Source organism: Colius striatus, chromosome Z, assembly GCF_028858725.1.
Source record: "Colius striatus isolate bColStr4 chromosome Z, bColStr4.1.hap1, whole genome shotgun sequence".
NCBI lineage: Eukaryota > Metazoa > Chordata > Aves > Coliiformes > Coliidae > Colius > Colius striatus.
The window spans coordinates 82,938,235-82,962,638 of NC_084790.1; the positions used below are offsets into that span (position 1 = coordinate 82,938,235).

The 24,404-nt window shown below is 45.6% G+C and overlaps 2 protein-coding genes across 6 annotated transcripts in view; one reads left to right on the forward strand and one right to left on the reverse strand.

Annotated features, from left to right (window-relative positions):
* Positions 1–3,107: 3,107 nt before the first annotated feature.
* SIGLEC15 (sialic acid binding Ig like lectin 15) lies at positions 3,108–11,993 on the forward strand. Its single transcript, XM_062018850.1, has 5 exons — positions 3,108–3,159; positions 5,953–6,336; positions 9,063–9,422; positions 10,069–10,099; positions 11,897–11,993. The coding sequence occupies exons 1-5, from the start codon at positions 3,108–3,110 to the stop codon at positions 11,991–11,993; spliced, it is 924 nt and encodes a 307-aa protein (XP_061874834.1).
* A 4,870-nt stretch (positions 11,994–16,863) lies between these two features.
* Positions 16,864–24,404, reverse strand: part of EPG5 (ectopic P-granules 5 autophagy tethering factor) — a 57,907-nt gene continuing 50,366 nt past the window's right edge. For 4 of the 5 annotated variants that reach the window (XM_062018374.1, XM_062018373.1, XM_062018372.1 and 1 more), the window contains 5 exons: positions 23,528–23,770; positions 22,032–22,251; positions 20,081–20,296; positions 18,412–18,526; positions 16,864–17,191 (listed from right to left, as the gene is read on the reverse strand). In XM_062018374.1, the coding sequence (XP_061874358.1) occupies positions 17,009–17,191; positions 18,412–18,526; positions 20,081–20,296; positions 22,032–22,251; positions 23,528–23,770 (977 nt within the window). In that variant the 3' untranslated portion in view covers positions 16,864–17,008. The remainder of the gene's footprint in view (positions 17,192–18,411; positions 18,527–20,080; positions 20,297–22,031; positions 22,252–23,527; positions 23,771–24,404) is intronic. The other variant, XM_062018375.1, reaches the window with a different exon arrangement.

Sequence of the window (24,404 nt, forward strand, 5' to 3'; positions counted from 1 at the left end):
GCCCATCTGCCAAGAAAACATCCTGGCATGCTTCTGCATTACCAGTGGTGCCAAACGCCCATCACAAAAAGATATGGGAATTTCTCAGGCAGTTAGAAGAGATGAGCACTCTACAAAAGACTAACCTTCACAAGAACCCAGGCAACTGGAAAGAGTTAAAAGCAGCTGAGGAGCGCAGCTAGCCCTGTAAAACATTTGCATTAGCAAAATACACTCACCATCTCAATCGGCTTATTTCAACATCATTCTTCCTTTCTTCTGTGCTTTCTCCATCAGATCACACTTCTAAATTGCAGCCTATATGGTATGGTACTTAACTCCTTACTTTACCACTAATCCATGGTCAATGTAGGCAAGGTAACACCCAGACACCAGGACAGAACAGGCAAAGTCCAGGGGCGAAAGGTTGATGTTGCCTCTTGCTGAAGGCAGTTTGATTTAGGCAGTGCCTTCCTCCAAAGGTTACCTTTAAAACTCCTAAACTGCTATTCACAGGACCAGATGCAGCCATGGAGGTGATGGGGATATGAGATGCCTCCCTTCAGCAGCCAAAGAGCACAGCGTAAACTGGCCAGACCATTGACAGAGTGGGCAGACGTCCCCTAAGGTTGGCTGAAAGTTTGACAGGGGCCTATATTCAATTTCTGCTTACCTGTATTTACAGAGTCCTCTAGTTTTTATTTACAGGTTCTTTTTATTCAAGTGGGTTCATTCATTTTTCTGAATGAGAAAACCCACAAGTTTCCATTCCGTCTCTTTCTCCAGATTCCATGTATCCTCACAGCAAAAGAAAGCACCAGAAACTGGGGTGTCTCTGGCATCAGATCTGTCATTGTTGGTTCTGTACAAGCACATGGGGAAGATATTAGTAAGAGATAATAACATCTACTGTCATTATCTACAGCCCTTAAACAAAAATTGATTTACCAGAAAGAAAATCACTATTCCAGGGATATGGAAAGCATCCTGGTTTTGGTGTTCAACCAGATGCAGCCTTACTCACAGAAACCTTAGGTTCTATTTAAGAACAGAAAAGGGGAAAAAAAGGTGGCAGAGCCTGTGGATCATATAGTCATGGATACTTTTGTTTACATTTGTCTTTTTTTGGCTGATTCAAATAGTCTGTAAACATTTTCATCTCTACATTTTCAACTCTGTACTGTAAACATTAAAATACTTAATTGCAAATAGGTATCTCATGATCTGAAAGGAAAATCAGCCCAAAGGTAAAAATCAAAGGATTACTTCTGTGCTGATTTACTAGATCGCAGGTAACCACAGTTAGTATTTACACTAATCATTCAGACTTTAATGCAACAGCATGCTTTTAGCATGGATTTCACTTCAGTATTTTGCTTCAGCCCACTGAGCCCCACTGTGCCAACAGCAGTGAAATGCTTAAAGGCAATCACAGCACCAAAATACAGTTACATCATAAAAAGAGATAAAATCAAACATATGGAGAAAAAAGTAGAGAGAAAAGACAGATAACACAGATGGGATAAGAATACAGGTCTCTCATTCTCTATTCCCACCACCCATACCCACAGATTTCTCTGCTGATAATAGCACGTAGTACTGTTCACAGCCACTAAGGTCAGTTAGAGCACTAGGTCCTGATCCTCATGCTCAAAGAGGACATGTGTAAGGACTGAGCAGGCCTCTGAGTTGCTAGCTGAAGTAATACCACCCTCTGGTGAGTAGCAACAGGTCTGAACCACTGTAAATAATAGCTAGATACTTTCAGAACCACCTCCAAAAAGTGGGAAAACAGAAATCCCTCCATTCACAGACACCAGAGCAAGGACGGTGTTCAGAAAGCAGTGAACACAATACTGCCAAATCTCCAAGTCCCTCTTCTGGGAGCTTTTGCACAAGTTTAGAAAAGAACATATGCAGAGAGCTTAAGGAGAGGTGGTGAGGGACAAAGGAGAGCCCTGGCATTTATGCTGGGAGAAGGTGCTGGCTCTTAGCTGGTTTATTTTAACAGCAGCTTCTTACACTGACTAAGCTGCATCTCCTCTAGAGTCTGCACACACCCACTGCTGCTGACACAGGGATAGTGTGTGTGCTGCTGTCTGCCTCCTCAAACAAGAGAAAAGTAGCCAGACCCCACAGCAACAAACCTATGGAGGTGAGAAGAGGGAGCCAGACATCTTCCCTCCCTCTACAGTGAAGAAAAAGCATCAAACCTCAAGCTAAACCCACACAGGGGGTACACGCTCCACGTTATATTTAATGATGTTGTGGGACCACTAGATGGGAGATGATGCGGAGGGGAGCACAAGCAGCTCTCCACGAGTCCTAAACACTGCAGATTAGCAAATTGCACTGTAACTTTGCCAAAGCCAAACCCAGAAGGAAAGATTCCTTCTGTGCAAGGATTCTGGGGAAAAAGCTGGAGCTCGGTTTATTTCAAGGACACATTGACAACAATGAATAAAATCACAGAATCATTTCAGTCAGAAAAGACCTTTAAGCTCAACCTCTCATGACTCATCAGGGTCATGGGAGTCCAAACAGAGCTAGGTACCAGGGGACACCAGAGCACTCTTCCACCTCTGAACCTTGGCACAAGTGCTCAGATGATTTCAAAAGAAGAGGAGGTTTGGGTATTTTCACAACTGGGGATATCAACAACTAATGAACACAAAGAATAAAGCACAGGTGGCTTGCAGGCTGCAGGTTCAGGAGGAGGAACTGCCTCAAGCCAGAAGAGCAAGGGTCTTACCTGCCACCTCCTTAGGTGGACTGCAAGGACTTCCTCCAGACGAAAGAGTGGGTAGCACTTGAAAGCCATCCCCTCTTGCCCCATCACACACACAGAGCCACTGTTTGCAACCCCAGTTTGCAATCCCCTTCCTTTAGCTGGAAAATGGTAATACTCTGATTCCCTCTGGTGTATTTTTCACATGACTGACCACAAAACTATTAATATCTGGATCTAGAGTGGGCTCAGTCAGACAGCTCATCCCTTCCAATGAGACAAAAACCACAACTTCTTCCACCCCTAGAAAAACCTTCTGTGACTGCAAGACCAGCAGCTCAGATGTAGTAGTGAACAGTTCTGGTTTGCCAATAGACCTCAGTGGAGAACATCAACCAGCATGAGAGAGTTTGGCTTGTTCCTTCTGTGCCTCCTTCATGTCTCCAGGAAGGGTGAGTTCTGAGTTCACTACAAATCCCTGTCTGATCAGGGCTTTTCTTCTCGCTCTAGTCAAACTGCCAGGGGAACTGCCTGGTACAATAAAATCCCCAAGAACTGCACCGCTCATCACATCACTTAAAAGGATCCTGAAACTCCAGGTGTATAGAAGAATACTGGAAAAACTCCAAGGCTTGATTCTGCAATTGTCAGAGAGGACTTTGGCCAGGTTTTCTTGCATTTTTCTCTTTTTTAGCTTGTGCAGGGAGCTCATCTAACTTTTCTCCTGCACTGTCAGTTGCATGCAGCATTTCCATCACCACCCAGAAGTGCTGTTTTACATTTCTGGGAGTTACTGTGCAAAGGACACAATTTGCTCCAGTTCCACTGAGCACGTAAGCTCTTCCCTAACTTCAAGTATGCACTTAAGCTCCACTAAACTCAATGGGATTTGCTTAGATGTACTGTCAAACAGTTTGCTAGAGCAAAGTTAGTGTCTGTGGTGCTCTCCAGCTCTTGATCTGGTTATTGTCTTCATGACTTTTCTGTTGACAACTAAAAGATACTCCTGATAACTTTCAGGAGCTACCTCCATGTGTAGGCTGTTTGCCCATGACCTCTCTTACTTGTGAGAGCTTCAACCTTAGGAACAAATGGAGGGTGGATATTATCAGGAAGAGGTTGTAGAAGACCTACCATGCTGAAGTTTTAAGGTTAAATTCTACAGGATGCTAAAAGCTCCCTCCACTCATAATCTAGGCAAACTGTGTTTCCATAGACATGGGTGGAGGTGATAAGAACAAAAGCACTGAACGTTATTTCCCATGTGGAAGGCAAAGGGATGTTTATGTGCTGAAAAGAATGGTTTTTTTGCTTAGGTTTTTTTTAGTGCAAAACAGAGAAGTGGTAGAGAAGAGCAAATCATGTAGTCAAAAGCACACGATCTGCAGTTCCCCAAAAGTGAGGGTTACATTGACCTGCTGTAAAATAACCAAAATAACATGAGATAAAACAGAAGGTAATAGCATTTTCTGCTTTCACTGCCAAGTCCTTCTGCTCAAAGTCCATGAGCTTCCTGGAGATCCTGTGGCCCTGTAGCCTGCTATATTGGATTACCTAGGCTGCAAAAGGCACTCGGTCATTGTAGCAAATGACAAGGCAGCCTGGCTCCAGATCTCAGGAATCAAAATACTGGTTTGGCCCTGATTCCAGATAAATAACTTAATGGCAGAGAACCAGTCCTGTATTGGCCTTTGCCCATTGTGCAGAGCACAATAGATTAATATGAGCTGCATCTCCACTGAGGAATGAGTCAAATATGATGGAGAACAGATATAGGAACAAGCAACAAATCTTAGCTCAGCTCACACAAGCAACGTGACAGCTGAATGCCCACAGACCACAGTGAAGCCAGCTAGATCAGGGATGTGTGGGAGCTACCTACAGGATGCCTTTACATTTTTTTGCAATTATTCTCAGCTGTTGAGAGGAAAGCTCCCAATTTAATGAAGCCATCAAGTGCATTTTTTGAGACAGGAACGTAGCCACAGATGTTTCTGAAGCTGCAATCTGCTGCTACAGCTGTTGCGTTTAGCAAGATAGTAAGTAGGTACACACATCTCTATGGAAAGGACTGCCCATAGGTGCTGTTTGTTGATGCTGTTGGTTCCTGGGGAAGAGAAATGGATGTGACATTGGGATTTTCCTGTATACTTCAAAGATGGGGAGTGTCCATTCAGATGAAGACTGTTTTCATCGCTGGACTAAAAAGACTGGACTGGGTATGGTTGTGGTGAGGTTCAGATCCCCAGACTGTGCTGGGATTTGTTGTGACCAAATTCATAGAATCATAGAATTGTTTGGTTGGAAAAGACCTTTAAGATGATCAAGTCTAACCACTCACCTCACATTGCCAAGCCCATCACTAAACCATGGGGACATTTTCCCTAAATTGGGCCAACAGAGCAAAATCCCAACCACTTGTGACATCTCATCTGGAAAACTCAGTATTTCCTTCACAGTGATACCAGGGCAAGGTCTGTCTGGGAAGACACTGGGACATAGAGTCCAGCAGTGGCAACCTGCTAACAGGCAGCTGCTTTCTGTGTTGTCAAAGGCTTCCTCCTTCCTACCAGCAGGAGCTGACACAGGGAACTTGCCTGTTCTCACCAGCCTTCGTAAGATGAGTAGCTTCAAGTCTTGTTCAGATCCTGTCAGAGCTTACCAGTAAGATGCTGTTCCTCAATGATGGCAGCTTGATCATTAGAAACATCAGCTGTTACTACCTTCCCCAGGGGTACCACAACCACCAAATTATTATTGTAACAAATACCACAAGGTGGGAGTGTGTGCGCATGCACTGAAGGGATGCTCCATGTCCTGCACTTCAGTGCCTACAGCCACAAGATTTCTGAATATCTACAAAAAACTTTAACTTTCAGCTTGCTTTGTTTAAGAAAAAATATGACTGTTCTCCCAAGCACGTACATGTCAACTGCCGGAGGCTGTTACACAACTGAAGTTGCTGCAATTCACTTGTCAATGAGAGGCCTGCTTAGGAATTAAATCACTTTCATCATGAGCTGGTCAGTCCCTTGAGCTCTGCTGCAGACTGGCACCAGATACAGACACAGTAACTGGGCTGCACAATCGTCTGCATGTCCTCAGCAAGAACACCAGGAGGCACAGAGCCCACCACAGCAACACTGCATCCATTTTCTGACCAACCACAGAGCAGATGCAGGGTGAAGGATGACCTTCTAAACATTCCAGAGAAATCAGTCTTGATCATCTCTTTTTCCTTTTAGGTGTGCAGTCCAACGGCTGGTCCGTTCATGTCCCATCTGATGTTACTGGTGAACTCGGGAAGATGGTTATCCTGCCCTGCACCTTCACACACCCCTACAAAACATTTGACCGGACCCTCACTGCCATTTGGAGGATCAAAGAGCCCTACAACGGGACAGTAGTTTTCAAGTGCATTAGTCAGAGCACCAGCGAGCTCTGTAAGACTGCCATCAGCTACAAAAACAAATACAAACTGCTCGGCAACCCCCGGCACAAGGACCTTTCCATCAGGATTGACAACCTGACGTGGAGCGACAGCGAGAGGTACTTCTGCCGGGTGGAGTTGGCTGGAGACATCCATGACAAGTATGAGAGCAGGAAAGGGATAAAGCTGCATTTGATTGGTAAGAGGGTAGGAGGGCCAAAGGAGGCAAAGCCTCCTTTGGGGAAGGGAGAGCCAAAAGATGTGGAAAGTGAGATGGTAACAAGTTGATCTGAGATGGTCTTCCAAAGGGTTGGCTTTTCCAGCTCTGAGGATAGTTTATAACATTTGGGCAGGGAAAACTCATTGCCTTCCACAGTCTTGCAGTATGAGGCTATAAGCACCATGTCGGGAAGGGAGGAAGAGCAAAACTGGTAAGGAAATAGCCAGGCTCTGGGGGTAAGACATAGCCAAGTCCTGGGCATCCTTTTTTGTCCCTGTAGCATGGAATCTGTGCAGGCAGCAGAGCATCAAGCTGGGGTCAGCAGCCCACAGGGTGAGGCTAAAGACAACCTGTTCCTCAGAACCTAAACTGGAGAGCCTGAGTGCTAAGCACATGTAAGCATGAGAAGGCCTGGATGGTAACAGGGGATTGGAAAATCAAGATACCCATATGCCATAGGCCCAAACTACTCTGGAGCAGGAAACATGAAGTACAAACAGCCTGAAAAAACCCATCTCAGATTAACAAATGTCAAATGCTAATGACATCTCCCAGAGCACACCTGCAGATCTGACAGGCTGGGAGGAGACACGATCACTCTCTGCGCCTCCTGCTCAGGAGACTCTTCTGCCGGGTAACAAGTAATAGGACAAGAGGAAATGGCCTCAGGTTGTGCCAGGGGAGGATTAGATGGGAGATGAGGAAGAACTTTTACCCTGAGAGGCTTGTTGGACACCGTTGTGAGCTGCCCAGGCAAGTGGATGAGTCCCCATCTCTGGAGGGATTCCAAAGCTGTAGAGCTGAGGCACGTGGCTTAGTGGTGGCCTTGGCAGTGTGAGGGGCAGGCTTGGACTTCATGATCTTAAAGGTCTTTTCCAGCTGAAATTTTTCTGTGACTCCATAATCAGAGGGCTGGGAGACCCAGGTGGCCTCAGCAACAGACTCAGACCTTACCCTGGAGTGCACAAGTGCCATGTGTTGGATCATGTTGTTTGTGCAGTGGAACTGCCTTACACATGCTGTGCACTGCGAGTGTCCAGATAGAACCCCAGGGATGAGCTCAGTTACTTCTTGGGAAGCTCTCTGTATTAAAGGCTCAGCAAGTCCTATCTCTCAGGGGCTGCCTGGATTTTAACACCAGTGGGATGATAACATATGGATACGCTACCGAGGCTACACCCTGCATTGAGAATGGACCTGACAGTGTGAACAGAAGGGGCTAAATAATACTTAAAAGGTTAATTTACAAACCAAAACATACAGACAGTTGAAACACAACTGACACAGGTTTCTTTTGGATGGGTCTGCCAGTTTCAAACTCCTCCTGTGTTACAGAGGTGAGGGGTAAGATGTGATGCAGGTGGTTGCAACGATATATTTTGTCGTCTAGCCTAACAAAAATGAAATAAACCATGAACTCCTGCTTGTCCTCCATGAGAACATTCACTTAGATCCCTTCAGTTTTCACAATGCCTTGAGGAGCCAAATGCATTAAATGTGTCAACAGGCCCAAGAGGAGACTATCGATGGGTAACATAAGCCTGGTCACAGCAGCTAGACCTCCTTATCTGACTAGACCAAAGATGACACGTTCAACAGCACATCTCTTCATGTTTTGCATGTCCTAAATGACCTTCACCACTGTTACAAATGTGAGATAGAAAATTAGAGTGCTGTTTCAGTATTGGTGTGTTCCCCCAAAGCAATCAGGAACCGACACCAGGTGCTGGGTGAGCACTACAGGGACAAAAAAACCCATCAACAATAGGTTGTAGAGAGGAGTGTAAATATTGCCTTACACTTTGCCAAATCTGACAAGTTTCAGGCACTAAGAAAAGGGCTCACAGAAGTGGATGCATCATAGAATTGGAAATGACCTCTAAGATCATTGAGTCTAACCACTCTCCTCACACCGCCACAGCCACAGTGTGCTCCGAAGGTCGGAGACCTAAGGAATAATCCTGAGATGCTTGCAGGGGAGGACCATGGTTGCCTTGTCCTGGACCATGTTCGGATGCAGACAATCCAAAAAGGTCACCAGCTGCACCTGTGCCTATGTCACAGACAGCACTGGGCTGCAACTCACAGTGCAACTGCCAAAAGCAACTCATCTTCAAAGACAATTGCCCTGCTACAGCATGGAGCCTCTGCCTTCTGCTACCAGGGAAGGTCACAAGAGCTGAAGTCGATCCAAGTTCAGAAAACCGTGTAAGGGATATAACACAAACAGAGCACACATCCTTGCACCCAGGCTTTGCTGGTGCATAGCTATCCAATAGAGGCAGGGTGGGGAAATCACAGAATAGTGGGGGTGGGAAGGGCCCTGCAGAGCTCATCCAGCCCAACTCCCTGCTCAAGCAGGTTTCCCTCCATCAGGTCACACAGGAACGTGTCCAGGCAGGTTTGGAAACCTCCTGAGAAGGAGCCTCCACACCCTCCCTGGGCAGCCTGGGCCAGGGCTCCCTCACCTCAGCACCAAACGAGTTTCTCCTGTTCCAGTGACGCTGCCTGTGTTCCAGCTTATGTCCATTATTCCTAGGGTTCCAGGGAATTGAAGTGCTGAGAAAAGCAAGGAAGGGGAGGGCTTGAACTCAACATTACCCTGGTGTCACACGCCGAGGGCCCAGCAAGAGCTCAGTCCATGCACCCTGTGCCAGGCCTGTGGAGCTTGACTCACTCCCCCTCCCCCATTGCCATTTCCACAGCTGCCCCCCGGATCATCAACATCACGGTCAGCTCCAACGGGGACCGCAGCTTCCAGGCCCGCTGCACAGCCGAGGGCGAGCCCGCGCCCACCCTCACCTGGAGCGGCCCGCCCCATGCCAACCTCTCCTCCAGCAGCACCACCAGCCACCGCGTCACCAAGGAGCTCCGCTCCCTCACGCACGACGGCAAGTACACCTGCACTGCCGTCAACACCCACGGCCGAGCCGAGGGGGCCGTCTACTTCTATAAGTTCAAAGAGTCTGACGGCTCCTTCTTCCTGATCCTGATCTTTGTGCCGCTGGGAGTTAAAGTGCTCGTTTTGCTGGTGATCCTGAGCGTCGCTGTTTTCTCGAGGGGAGGTACGTGTCGCCTTTCCCCTCGGTAGCCTCCCTCCGTCAGACTGGTAACCAGTGAAGGGATGCAGCAGATAAACTCAGGCAGGAGAGGCTGGAGTTGGGTTGGGGTTGTTTTAAATGATTTTATGATTTTCCACCCTAGGAGGAGCTTTTTTCCCAGCCACATTGGCTGGTTGCAGCCTGCAGACAGGGCATCTGTGGAGAGTGAGCTTTGAAGAGACAGGGAGAGTAGGAGTTTCGCTGAGCGCAAGGAAAAAGGCAAATCAACTAACAGATGGGCAATTAGAGGAGAATCCACTGCCTACACAATTAGATTGTAAGTTTTTTTTGTCTTGAAGCAGACTAAGCAGTCTTTTGCTCTGTAGCAGCTGGGCAGGTTTACCTGCACTGCATCCCATGCAGCAGTTCAATCTCCTGGAGTGGGCATTCTCTCAGAAGCTGTAAGACCAACCAGAAATGCTTTGCTCCTTATATTCCAGTGCCTAACTCCCACTCCCATGAAGAGGACCCCACACCTGACAAAAGTTTTTCTCCCCCATTCACCAGAGCCTCATGACCAGTGCAGCTTCCCAACAGCTCTAGGTCAGTCTTGGCTCCCCAGCTCACTGTGACCATACTGCTAACCCACCTCTGTCTTGCCACTTCACAGATCCCTCCTCTGCTCCATCCAGCCTGGCACGGTAAGGATGTCTTTTCTTCTACTCCTAATCCTAGAGGAGGGTGGGGATGGCTAAGGAGAGAAATGGAACATGTCCTTGGTCTTGCAAGGTCCTTCTGACCTTACATCAGGCTCCTGGGACAAGAGCAGGGATGAGTTGATGGCCAGGCAAGCTAGTGTGAGGGACCAAGGCTTAGGCACAGCTGAGTAGAGACCCCACTGATGTGAGGACAAGGGACTGCGGCAGCATACTGGAGACCAAGGCATATGGATGCTGCAGTAGCAAAGTGCTAGCAGTTTAAGTGTGCTATAGGCCAGGAGCATGATCACATTAAAGTAGCAAAAGAACGACTCATGTGAGGGATAGGTGAGGGGAACAGGCTGGAACGGCGTCTGTGCCAGCAGATGAATGAAACAGGAGAAACTGTGCAACACAAACCTTCCCCTCCCTCTGCACCCCAGGGAAGAAAATGTGCCCACATCAAAGCTGATGAGTTCTGCCAAGTGCCGAGGAAGGTATGGAGATATCAAAAAACCCAACCCAGAGCCAGCTCAGGTTGGCAGGGCCTAACTCTTTGGCTGGCACCAATGCCAGGCTCCCTCAGTACCCCTTGCATTCCCCATTACCCAGCACAACACCAACTTTGGACACTCCTGACAACTGCAGGGGCCAAGCCAGAACAGGATAGGATTGAAAAAAACAAGCTAAAACCCCAAAACCACCCTTAGGTTGTATCTAAGGTCAGCATAATTACACCTGCCTGGGGTTGTTCCCTTCCAGCCTGAGTCATCCAGCTGTGATGTCTCTTTCCCTCACCTTACTTATTTCAGCTGGACACTCAAGTCCACAGCATCAGGACAGCCAAAGAGGCAACATGGAACTTAGTCTCACAGTTAATTTGTAATAACTATTTCTAAAATAGTTTTTTATTATTTAACAGTATCTAAACCATATTGCACCTTAATTGTATTTGTATAGACATAGATGAAAGCTTAGAAATCAAGACCCTCCATGCTCAAGGGAGGTTTGCCACAGCCTCCTGAGGCTCTGAGCAGGAGGACAGCTGTAGTGGTTAATGCCAACTGTGTAGGTCATCGGAAGGGCCCTGCAGAGCTCATCCAGCCCAACCCCCTGCTAAAGCAGGTTCCCCTCCATCAGGTCACACAGGAACGTGTCCAGCTGGGTTTGGAAACCTCCTGAGAAGGAGCCTCCACACCCGCCTGGGCAGCCTGGGCCAGGGCTCCCTCACCTCAACACCAAAGGATTTTCTCCTCATGTGCCAGTGGAACTTTTTGTGTTCCAGCCTGTGGCCATTACCCCTTGTCCTGCCACTGGCCACCACAGGAAAAAAAACCTGTCCCTATCCTCTTGACACCCACCCTTTACAGATTGGTCAGCATTGATGAGGTCCCCCCTCAGTCTGCTTCAGAATAAACAGCCCCAGGTCCCACAGCCTTTCCTCATCAGAGAGATGTTCCAGACCCCTCATTATCCTGGTGGCCCTGCACTGGACTCGCTCCAGCAGTTCCCCGTCTCTCTTGACCTGGAGAGCCCAGGATTGGACACAGAACCCAGATGAGGCCTCACCAGGGCAGAGTAGAGGTGGGACAGAGAACCTCCCTTGGCCTGCTGGACAGTTGAAGATGTAAAATACCAGCTGCACCTCAGACACTTCACAAATCACCTGCTGCAGAAGGGAAGATCCATACCAGACAGTGTTGAAGACATTGATACTCTTTAGCTCCTAGTTGAAGCCACTTAAAAATTCTAGTGCAGTCAGAAATGTGTCTTCACCTTAATTGCTTCTTCCACTGCCAGGCCACAGCTGCAAGATTCCACCTATGAGAACTTTGACCGTAGACACGGTGGTGACCAGACTTTGCCAACAGAAACAAGAGCTTCAAGACGCAGCTGAGGACCCATCAGCCTCACCCACAACATGGTTCAGGATCCCCTCTGCTCTGAACAAGGGTGCCTTCTCCCTGGGAACTTGGACTGATGGTGACTGATGCACAGAAGGTCAAACAGGCCTTGCAAGTGTATGACTTCCACCCCCGCTGCTGCTTACAAGCCAGACAAGCCCATAAAGGGAAAACAGATGAAAAGAGATAATAAAGAGAAATGGAGCTGGAAGAGCAGAAGAGGATCTACATAGGATGCCAGTTCTAACCAATCAGTGTCTTTTTAGCCCTTATCAGATAGTGTTTAGCAAGCAGGTAACACTCTGCCATTTTCTCACATCTTTTTGCTTTGGCATTTTCTGTCACTTCAAAAAGCCTCTTTCACCACTTCACTTGTCAAAGTGAACTATTTCCATGCTTCAAATATCAGCTGTGAAAAATACACTACTGGAATTTCTGCTGGGTTGTTTTAAACTATTCTTATTCCTTAACTTCCAGAAGAGTTTATTTAAAGGAAATCTTAACTTCCAAGAGAAGGAAAACACATTTCTCCAAAAGCTGATAGAACTGAAAGCAAGACTCACAAAGAGTGGTCTGGACCTCTACTGCAGCTCCTGCTGCACACAATCAGAATCTCAGGGCTTTGTGATCAATGTGCTGCGAGTGCTCCAACAAACCAAATTGGCTTTAAAAAAACATCTTCCTGAACAGTCTCCATCTCCTTGTTACGTGGAAAAGTTTAAGGCCTGACTGCTCATCCCAAATTCTCTGAGATGAAGTCGGTACTACAAAGTCACTGTCCACCCACAGACAAGTCTCTAACCCAACTCTGCTCCAAGAGCAGGTGGATAAATCCAACTTATGGCACGGAATGATGCAAGTTAACCTGGAGTGTTAGGCAGATAAAGGTCCAGGAGAGGGCTGGCACAGAGAAGGATGAAAAAGAACAAAAAGAGAAGAAAGACAAGAACCTACTTTCAGTTTTGTATCACTGGATTTGATGCTCTGTGCAATGATTCCAGTGCAGCAGCTCCAAAATTCTTCCCCCAACAATCTCATTTCTGTTAACAACCACTGCCAGCTGGGAATCTAAGATGCCACTGAATCGCCATCAAACCTGTGGCCCTGCTGACAAGCTCACCCCAAGCCTGAGAATTAATACCTTGAAAGTTCACCTCTTCATAACATCTGCACTGGGGAAATAAAGCACAACTTTAAATGACTTGTCCAGGATACAAGGAAAATAATAAAAGCAAGGATATACTTGAACCTGATCTTTTAAAATCCCAGGTTAAAATCCCAGCAGTGGCAAAGACAGGTTTAACAAGATGCAAAGAGACAAAAAGAAGTTACAGCAGACAGCATGGGCCATGGATCAGTAAGCTCAGTTTTACAGGTGTCACAGAAGAAAGAGATCTCAGAAATATTAACAGGACAAACCAACCTGAATTTCTGAGACCTTGTGATATGCAGACATATATTAGATGAATAAGAACCCATTTGTTCCAGTGTATGAGAGTGAGGCTTAGCTTATAGGATATTTAAGAACTACTTCTTTAACTCAAGTAGTTCAAGTCTAATTGGAAGCATCAGACCTTGTGCTCCAAAAGCCCCTGTGATGCACAGAGTGTGCCCTGTGGTGTGGTGACAGCACCCTAAAATCAGAGGGCTGCCAGAAAATGCATACTTGTGAAATGGCTGCACCAATTTAAATGTGAAGAACTTCATGGCTCAGCACTGTTAGACTTTACTTACTTGGCGTCCAAAACACAGCACACTTTAGAGTAGCCAAGGGGAGAACAAGGACAGTAGGGAAGATACAAGAATGAGTTTGCCTAAATCCTTATCCCTTTCTCTATGAGAGATCTCTTTAACCCATCCAAACTGCAGCAAGAATGATCTTCAATGAGAAGCATCTGCTCTCAAAGATTCCCTTCAAAGAGGTGGGGTGACATGGGGAGACCTCATAATCAACAAACTGGAGTGGAAGGAGCACACTTCAATGTACTCACACAATAAAGAATTCTGTACACGAGTGTTGTGGGGAAATCTCTCATTTCTTTGTGGAGAAATCAGCACAACCAGGTGCCTCATAAGCAGGGGAAGGAGCAGGAGGAATTTTGTTCCACGTGGAGCTGCAGGCCTACAGTCTCACTGAGTTGATGGTGATGCTGTGGGACAGCGCACAAGCCTGGAGCACTGCCAAGGATGGATACTCCTCCTCAGGAAGGACAGCTGGGAGAGTGAGGATGAGGAGACAGGAGTGGGAATGTCCAGGGCAGTGGCTGAGGTGGATGATGAGAGCTTACAGGTCAGCATTAGGCCAAGAAACACAGGTGATGATGTGGTGGGCAACCGCTGCAGACCACTTGCCCAGGAAGTACACAAGGAAGAAGCTCTGTCATGGCAGCACCTGTTCCTCCCAGGGAACTCAAAGCAGGGGCAAAACACAACAGAACACATGCCAGGAAGTTTCTAGTGCTGACTTAATTTGCCCTAACAAACACCTTCCTCCGTTTATGCTCAGTCAGGGTTTGGGAGGATTTGGCCACTGCTCCATTGAGCACTTTAGTTTCCAGGAGAAACAATTCCAACTCCCAACACCTGTGGGACACAGTGAGATGCTGTGGTGAGCCTGCACTGGTGGCACATTTCACACATTTTGCTGCTCAGTCTCCGTTTTTCCATTCTCCTGACCTCAGTTCAGCTGTTTCCCCATTTGGCCTTACTTTATTTTATTTATTAATAAAATAAATACTTAGGCCACAATCCACAGGCAATAACTGTTGTGCAAGACCAACATTCAAAAACCTGAGGTGGGTATGGGAACCACCTGGGCAGCCTGTGCCAGGGCTCCTTGTCCTTAACCATCTAGAGGTTTTCCCTCGTGTTTAAGTGGCATTTCCTGTGTTCCAGCTTGTGGTCATTGCTCCTTGTCCTGTCACTGGGTACTACAGAACAAAGACTGGCCCCATCCTCCTAACACCTGCCCTTTAGGGATTTATCAGCACTGATAAGGGCCCTCCTCAGACTTCTCCAGGCTCAACACCCACAGGTCCCGCAGCCTTTCCTCCTCAGAGAGATACTTAAGATCCCTCAGTATTGTGGTAGCCTTGTGCTGACCTCTCTCTGGTTCATCTCTTTAACTGGTCAAAGAGAAGAGTCTCGACCTCCATCAACTGAGCAACCTGGCACTCCCTCCCCATGCGTTCCTCTCTGACAATTATGTACTACCTGACATGAATTCTTCCAGGAAGTTGAAAATATCACCTTATTTGCCACAAATTACTTGATTTTTCATTTTTATTGCACATGTTCTTTGCAGACACAGCATGTTATAAATACAACATTTATAAAAACTCAACAGGTAAAACACCATCTCATTTTAAAAGTGCACATCAAACATAAGATTTCTGACTTTCACATTTTTATTCAACAGATCCATCGCACTGGACCTAACAAAACCAGTGCTTTTAAGTCTCTGGAGGAGGAAAAAGCAGCAGAATGTATTCTTCCAGACGTGAGTTTTCCAAAAGAGGCTGTTAAAAGAACATGCTGCATCAATATCTGGTTACTATACAGAGGGATGTAAGTATGTGTATATATTTATAGTCTCATAGATAGAGCAAAGAACTCTTAAGACCACATAAAGATGAAAGTCATCTAATGACCCAGGTGGCACAGTGAGCAGAATCTGTCATCAAGAAAAAAGGTGACTTGTTCTCCAGCACCAGAACCACAGCGAAGAGCAACACTTCAAAGCGTTACTGACCAGACAGTAGGCAGCACATTTCCTTCTCCAGTGACCAAAATGAATGTTTGAACACATAATCGTGTTATAAACATAAAGGCACAATTAGTGGAGGTACAGAAGAAGCAATCATTGTTCCTTCATGGAGGTGTAGGGATTGGGACTGCAGGACGTTGGGCCACTTCAAATAGACCAGGGATGAAAGGGACAATAGACAAGTTGGGAAACTCATCTGCTGCTTTCTCCTGAACAAGAGTGCATCTTATGATCAGACAAGGCAACCAAATCAGTGATCATTCAGCTGACACAGCAGATTTACAGGCTCATGGTTCATGCTTTGGCAACAGAATTTTAACAAGCGATCACCAAATTTAATACAAGAAAAAAAAATACCTTCCCCTAGTGTCATTTGAAATCCTGTCATGTCATGTCTAGCTAGGCAGAAAAGAATGAACTTAAGTGGTGGGTGTCCATTCCTTAATCAGTATTTCCCAAACAAGCAGGCTTCCAGAATTAAAGAGTCCTATCTAACATGACCATCACTCCTCCCCTCCCAGACACTGGGGATCCAGAAACTCCATCTCTGGATTTAAATCACCCAACTTAAGAAGAACTTGGCTAGCAGTCACTTGTATTTAATCAAGCAGTATGGATGTAGATCCACTAATATTAAAGAAAATAGGGAAAAAAAAATGAAGCTGTTCAGTTGCCATTTCAGTTTGCATTTACAAAACTGGGACAAGACTGTAGGCATGCCTTTCAACTACACATTTCTAGGGGGCAGGAAAAAAGAGTCAAAATTTGATACTATCTATCCAAATACACTGATCTCATAAGTCTTGAGACACACACTCACATAAGACTCAGAGGTACCCTGTTTAAGAAAGTCAAAGCCTCTTTTGTACACAATCCCCCATACTGAAGTGACCTGAGCGACGACACATTGGAAAATAAGAGGCACAACACAAGAACAAAAGACACTACAGGATGAGCTTTGCTCTCTAAGGATTTGCACACTTCTCCTCAAGTATCCCCTTCTCAGATGAGCATGCAGGAATATATTCCTGTGTTTTCAGTCAAGAAAAAACTAGGTAGTTCCATAGGCCTACAAATCAAAGAAAAAAAAAGAAAAGTTTAAAGAGGAGAAAATTTATCAGTGTGCAGTTCCCACTCACTCATCTGACTTCATTAAAGTGGAACTCAGAAGGTAAAAATTGCTTGTATAATAATGTTACACATAAACCAGGGTAACAGACACTGTGTGATGATTCAGTGCTGCTACCGTATGCTGTCCAAATAATGCACTTTGGGGTACAGAGTGTTAATAAGGAGAGCCAAGAGGTTATTGCCATCTCGGAGACAATGTTCTGGATGCTTGATGAACACAGAAGCCTGGTAGAGCAGCTCTTGGTAATCCATATATTGTTTGTTTGATGCCATGGATTCCAGAGCACTGAGTGCCTATGGGCAAAAGGGAAAATTCTGTTAGCTGTCTCTACTTCGGTCCGTAACAAACCAGTTCACGAGCCACCATAGCCACAATTTCACTAGGAGATCCTCATCTACCGGAGAACTCCAAGTATTCACAACAAAACATGTAAAATGCGATCACATAACAGCATTTCAAGTCAACTCATATTTTCAAGCTGTTCTGTTTCCAAGACCAACGTATCAACTGTTTTATCAAGGCTTGCTAGGATTCTGTAACCCAAATATGTACTTCATGAACTCAAGACACGTTTTCAAGGAAGTGACACTGAACTACAAATTTCACACTTACCTGTTTCCCTTCAGGTTGTTCTTACTGAACACTTTTTTCTCATTCATAATATTAAATAGAGGATGTCAAATTAGAAACTACAGGTTAAGAGAAAGCTTATGATGGTAGTACCAGCCAGGGGAAATGCTGGAAATACATCTGCCTAAGTTTCATTCAAGTTGTACCAAGTAAATTATTTCAGTTTCTAACCAACTCCTCCTTTGTCTTCTCATGCACTTACTGAAACGACAACACAGTCAGTGCACACTCTAGAGGAGGAATGTTTATTTGTCACAAGGCTTTTCAGCCCTCATCTCACATAAACAAGTGTTAGTGTGAGTGTAGTCCTGCTTTAGCACTGAAAAGCAGTGCAATCACAGCAGCACTGGTTTATCCTGTTTTATTTAAACTCCTTCTACCTGCTACATTCCAAGGTTTCTGACCTCAGAGTTTACAGAAAAAAGTTCATCTGTAGCTTTTCAGTGTGAAAAGATTAGAAATTGATGGATGCCTTCACATCCCAACAGACCACTGTATGAAGGATCACTTTAGGTTAATGTTCAGACATATATCCTGCTACCACAGTTCAGTGAATTCACACCATCAGCTGGTCCGTGCTGCCCCTGGCTTTTTCTCTAGCCAATTCTAGGGCATTTTTGTGATATACAGAAGTCTGTGATACACTTCATTCCCCAAGATGACAAATGAGAGCAACAAGCTGTTATTGAAAATTGTAATTTAGAGCCAGGTGTGAAGCAGTAGCAAAAAAAAGACAGGGAATTCAGCACCACACAAGATCAACAAGCTGAGAGGAGGATTTAGCTTGAAGAAATGCTTAGAGTAACTCTCAGAAGCTTCACTGCAGGAGCTGAGGCAGCTCACAAACAGACTTGTGGAGAAGCCAGCAGCTGGCACACCTTACCTGCTGGGCCTTCGGCGACAGCTGGGGCTCTGACCCGGCTTTCAGGCGGACTTGACTCTCTGTAGGAAGCTGCACCAAGAGGAAAGCAGATAAACTGCGGGCAACCACCCGAAACCTTGCACAGGGACAGGACAGAGAGAGAGAGAGAAGGTGACATCAAATTTGCCAGTCTTCCAACAGCAGATCATAGAATTGTTTTGGCTGGAAAGGACCTTTAAGATCAGAGTTCAACCACTCACTCCACATTGCCAGAGGCACCACTAAACCATGTCCCTTGGCACCTCACCCACAGGGCTTTCAAATAGGGGTTCTTCAGCCCCTCCCCATCACACTTGTGCTCCAGCCCCATCCCCAGCTCTGTGCCCAGCTCTGGCCACGCTGCAGCCCCTCAGTGTCCCTCTGGCAGTGAGTGAGGGGGCCAACACTGAACACAGCCCTGGAGCTGCAGTCTCCCCAGCGCCCGTACAAGGAGACAGTCACCTCCTTGGCCCTGCTGCTCACACTATTTCTGATACAGGCCAGGAGCCCTTGGCCTTCTTGGCCATCTGGGCACACTGCTGGCTCATGTTCAGCCACTGGGTTTTTTGTGGCCCAAGTGCAGGACCTGGCACTGGGCCTTATTGACCCTCAGGTGATCTGTCTTAGCCCATTGCTCCAGCCTTACCAGAGCCCTCCCAAGAGCCTCCCTGTCCTCAAGCAGGTCTATGCACCCACCCAGCTAGATGCTATCACCAAACTGACTAAGAATGCACTCAATCCCCCATCTAGATCATAGATAAAGACATTAAACAGGTAAAATGGAAGTTCTATCCTGTGAGATATAACACAGTAGTCTTTAGAATACCTTTTTCAACAAATTAAGAAAACAGAAATCACTAAGATACACACAACAGGGTATCATACATCCTAAAGGCTAATATGACACCACACATGTGAAATGTTACATCTCTTCCAAGTTTAGCTGAAGCCTTGAGGTCACATCAGAAATATCCCTTCATTTGTCAGCCTTTGAAACCCTCTTCTCACCTAAACCAAAGAATGAGTTGAACAAGGCCAATATTTTACAGCAATTTCAACAGAACTGCGTTCTAGAAAGTCTTTATGAACACAGAGTTATGTTTAGGTATTGTGTTGAACTGCTGCTCCACAAGTTATATTTCTTCTTGGCAATTTTTCCCCATAGTAAACTTAATTTTAATACTAAACAACCAAACTTGGGGTGTGTCTTCAGAAGGTAAAGGGAATAACAAGCAAGCACATATCTCTTTAAGCTGCTCTTAACATTTTCATCACTTCAAGGTTAAGACAGAAAAGCCAATATGCATGTGATCACATAGAATTCTAGTGTGGGCAACAAACAGCCTTCTGCAGACCAGGTGAAAGTATAATCTTCTAACAAATAGTCTCCCTAGAGACTTTGCTGGAGATACACATTAAGCCAGAATCCCACTGCATTTCCATTCCTTTTCTACCAAAAGCTTTGCAGAAGTTCACAGTTAATTCTTAAAACACTTCTACATTTTATCTGTCATGTGCAACTTCATACATTTGGGGACAGCATGGATTCAGGACATCTTTTTGACACTGCACTGGGCAGTCTGGATCCTGCCTGCAGGTTTTTTGACGTAACAACTCCCATCTACTAACTTACTAGACCTTTAACCCCTACCTGGGTGACAAAGGAGACCTCCTGCCTAGTCCAATAGCACCAAGTATTCCAGAAGTCAGTCTCTCCTCAGCCAGCTGACTCTGCCTGCCCTGGATGGACAGCAGTATCCGAATGACAGACTCCATCAGAATGGTGTCATCTTGCTCCATCTGAATCAGGGATAACTGCATGGCTTTATGCCACCAGAGGAACAGCTTTGCCTCTTCCTTTGCTGAGCTTTAGGCAAAATTTAAAGAATGAGACAAAAATTGTAAGTCAGATGCACAGGTTGCAAAGTTTGCACCTCTCCTCACTAGGCCCATAAAGAATTATGAAGGTTAATTAACGACAGTTACAATACTGCTGTTGTTACAGATTAGACACTCACGTCAGCTCACTGGCTTTAAGGGCTTGTAAGAGGACAAAGAATCACAGGATCCCCAAATGATAGGGGTTGGAAGGGCCCTGCAGAGCTCATCCAGCCCAACCCCCTGCTCAAGCAGGTTCCCCTCAATCAGGAGGCACAGGAATGTGTCCAGGTGGGTTTGGAAACCTCCTGAGAAGGAGCCTCCACACCCTCCCTGGGCAGCCTGGGCCAGGGCTCCCTCACCTCAGCAACAAAGGAGTTTCTCCTCCTGTGCTGGTGGCACTGCCTCTGTTTCAGCCTGTGCCCGTTACCCTTTGCCCTGTCACTGGGCGCCACAGAATAAAGACTGGCCCCATCCTCTCAACACCCACCCTTTAGGTATTTTATCAGCATTGATAAGGGCCCTCTCAGTCTTCTCCAGGCTAAACAGAACAATGTTTCAAGTTATACAATCCAGAACAAATTACATTGCAGCCATAAGTGGATTTAAACTTCTCCAAGACTTGGTATAAAAAGAATGAAGCTGTATCTCTACTCTTTTTTTTCCCCTTATTTACCAATAAAACACTTTAGGAAGCACTAGCTGTAATTTCCTCAATAATTTAGACTTTCTATATGATCTTCTAGAAGAGGAAACACTGAAGTTTAGTTTGTGCTTTGCTCAGCACATAAGTTCCCCCTACGATATTTTTAACTTTCCCCCAAAGAGTTTGCAGTTTAAGTTCACAAGCTCAGATTTTCCACATAAATCATCAGACCATCAGAGTTTCCTGCATCAGACCATCCTCACGTTATTCCATCCAGTCATTTCCCAGCCCAGGCACCCTCAGCTTTGATGCTGAGTGCAAGGTTTAATTTGCTGCCTGTGGTGGCTTTGCTGCCTCCTTCACACTTTCTCAATCAAATTACTATGGTACCTACATCAGTAAAAGTAGTCTTTGAATTTCAAGAAATAGTGGGAACATACACGACTTTTCACAGCAAGTGTGAACGCTGAATATTTACATGGAAAAACTATCCCAGAGAACACATTCGCTCAATTCTGACAATTTCAGCAGCCACTGTAAATACAGTTGTTGATTTCAAGTCCAAAGCTATCCATCCTTTCCCCCCAGAAACCAGTTATCAATTAAGTAGTTTTACAACAAAACAGTACCCTAATTTTGGACACCACACCAGATCCACTGGCTTCACATTTGTTTCAGAGCTGCTGAGCAGACCTCACTGAGCAGCTTTGAACAGCAAGTCTGTCAGCGTCAAACTGAGTTTTAGCATGTAACTTATCCCACCTAGTGGACATTCTAGAAACTGGAACTCACAGTGATAAACAGTTTGCTAAAAGTCATTTTAACTGAGCACAAATAAAAGTTGCCACTGAAATCAAGCTTCTCTGACTAAAAACTGACCAAAACTGCACCAGAATTTACAACTGCACACTACTCCTTCCGTTTACCACATGTACTATTAGTGCTTGCACTACAGTTGGGCAGACTGTAATAATGGATATAGACGGACTGGCCACTTCATCCACCAGCCTGGGGAAAGAAATAGAATTTAATTACACTGCCTTATTTGAAAGTCAAGTCACATTTAGAAATCTCATACCTTGGGTACACTTGGTCCAGCCATTTCCTGATGGTTAGCAGGATTTTCATTTCATTGGTAAGAGTCTGGTCAGTGTTCAGGCACTGCAGCAGGTAGACATAGAGGGTCAAGTAGCTTCCTAAAGACAGACACTCCTGCAGGAATTCTTCCATGGTTAGCTCAGGAACTTGGAGGGAGGCAAGAATAGGACCCCAACCTAAATCCTGGTGATGAGGACCATCTACACACACAAAAAAAAAGGACAGAACAGAGTGTGTGAAGAAAACAGCATTTAGAAAAAGATAAGAACTTCAACTAACTCACTATGTTCCTGCAAGCTACAGGATTTGGGTTGGTTTTCCATGTAAGCAGTTTCTCATGCCACTCTTACTGAGAGAAAAGAGACTCCTCTATCACAGGGCACCTCCTTGAGGTCAAGGCAAGATATTTCCCAGCATTCAGTCAGGATTAAAATTGAAAGCTTAAGCAATGGAATTAGAAATACTGCCTTCAAGTGTGTTGGAATCTGATCACACAGAATGTAGCTCCACAAGGATTATGTAAACAGAAAAAAAACCCCACAAAAACCCACCACAGAATTTCAGAGTTTTACCTATCAATAGTATTTTTTGTTACGTAAGTCTACAGATCCTAGAGCAGGCAAACATCTGTTTTACTCTCTTTGGCTGATTTTTTTAACTCCTCCCCTTTAGCTAGAAAAATGGCAACCATTACACAGAGCAAACCAGTGCTCACAGAGACAGGTACAGTTCTTCAGAAAATACACAAACAGAGCAGTTGAAAATCCCACGCCACAATGGCTGAACTTTTCTACATTTAGTTGCTACAGCACAAACAAGAGTTACAGCTGGGAGCCTTCAGATGCAAAGCTCTGATTACAGAAATGAGATTAAAACCCAGCTGCAGTACTGAGCAGTGTGATGCTACAGGAATTCCAGACAATATCTCAGTTTCAGTTGTGTTCAGTGTTGGGTCCCTCACTCCAAGAAGGACAATGAGGGTCTGGAGCATGTCCAGAGTCAGGCGCTGGAGCTGGGGAAGGGGCTGGAGCACAAGTGTGATGGGGAGCAGCTGAGGGACCTGAGGGTGCTCAGCCTGGAGGAGACTGAGGGGAAACAAAATGACTCTGCAACACCCTAACAGGAGACTGTAGTGAGGTTAAGGGTGGGGGTCATTCTCTTCTCCTCTGTCATAAAGGACATGACAAGAGAAACTTGCCGGGGAGGGTATGATGGGGGATGAGGAAGAACTTTTCCAGAGAGGCTTATTGGACACTGGTGTGAGCTGCTCAGGCAGGTGGAGGAGTCCCCACCCCTGGAGTGATTCCAAAGCTGTATAGCTGAGGTGCTGAGGGATACTGCCTAGTGGTGGCCTTGGCAGTGTGAGGGAAGGGCTTGGATTCAGGGATTTTAAATGTCTTTTATAACAAAAACAATGCTCTGTTTCTATTTGATCAAAGTTTTTGAGACAAGCAGCACTAGAAGTCAGACCCCTACCCTTACTGAAGTAAGCAGTGATACAGGCTTCTGTGGTCTCTGCCATGTGTCTCACAGAGGCCAGGCTCCCACAGGCTGCTGTCAGGAGGGGCATTGCCAGCACCCCCTGCACTCTGCCCTCAATCCACCTCCGCAAGCTGCCCCGCAGTGACTCTGCCGTGGTGACACTGGAGTTGTTCAGCATCATCAGCGTCTCTGTGAACAGGCTGCTGAGGGCCATGTGACGTGTTTGCAGGTCCATATCTGAAAGCCATAAGAGAGACATTTCACTAAACAGGTGCTAGAGCCCAAATTCAACTTCCCCACCAAACACTTTTGGTAGGTACTAGGAAAAGTCTCTTGCTTTTGGAGCCCATCTTTCACCTACAGTCCCTTACCACGACTACAGTGCAAAAAAAAAAGTAAATGATAAAGCACATTTACACTCCCCAAGAAAATTTGGGTATTAAAACATAGTTTAAAGCACACCTTAGTGTCAAATATTGAAGATTTCAGATCCAATTCAATTTAAAATATGACTAAGATGAACCCTGAAAGGTTGCAATCCCCTCATGCATTTCTACGATTCTAAATTTCCTAATAATCCCACTATTCATCCCCAGAACATTTATTTGACACCATCTCCTGGCATTGCCTGAACCTTTTACAACAGGCCACCTATAACAGCACCCAGAAAGCATTAACATTTCCTGCTCTTTGCTCTTAGAAGTGTAACTACGGAGTAAACTTTTGTACAGATTGATGAAAAACTATTAATTGCTATAGAAAGAAAATTTTCAAACAAAAACAGGCATTGTAGAAGGAAAAATTTCAACTGCTTATGAAGAGAAGTTGTGCAGACGGAGGGATTAATCACTTGAACAAACATCACCCAAAG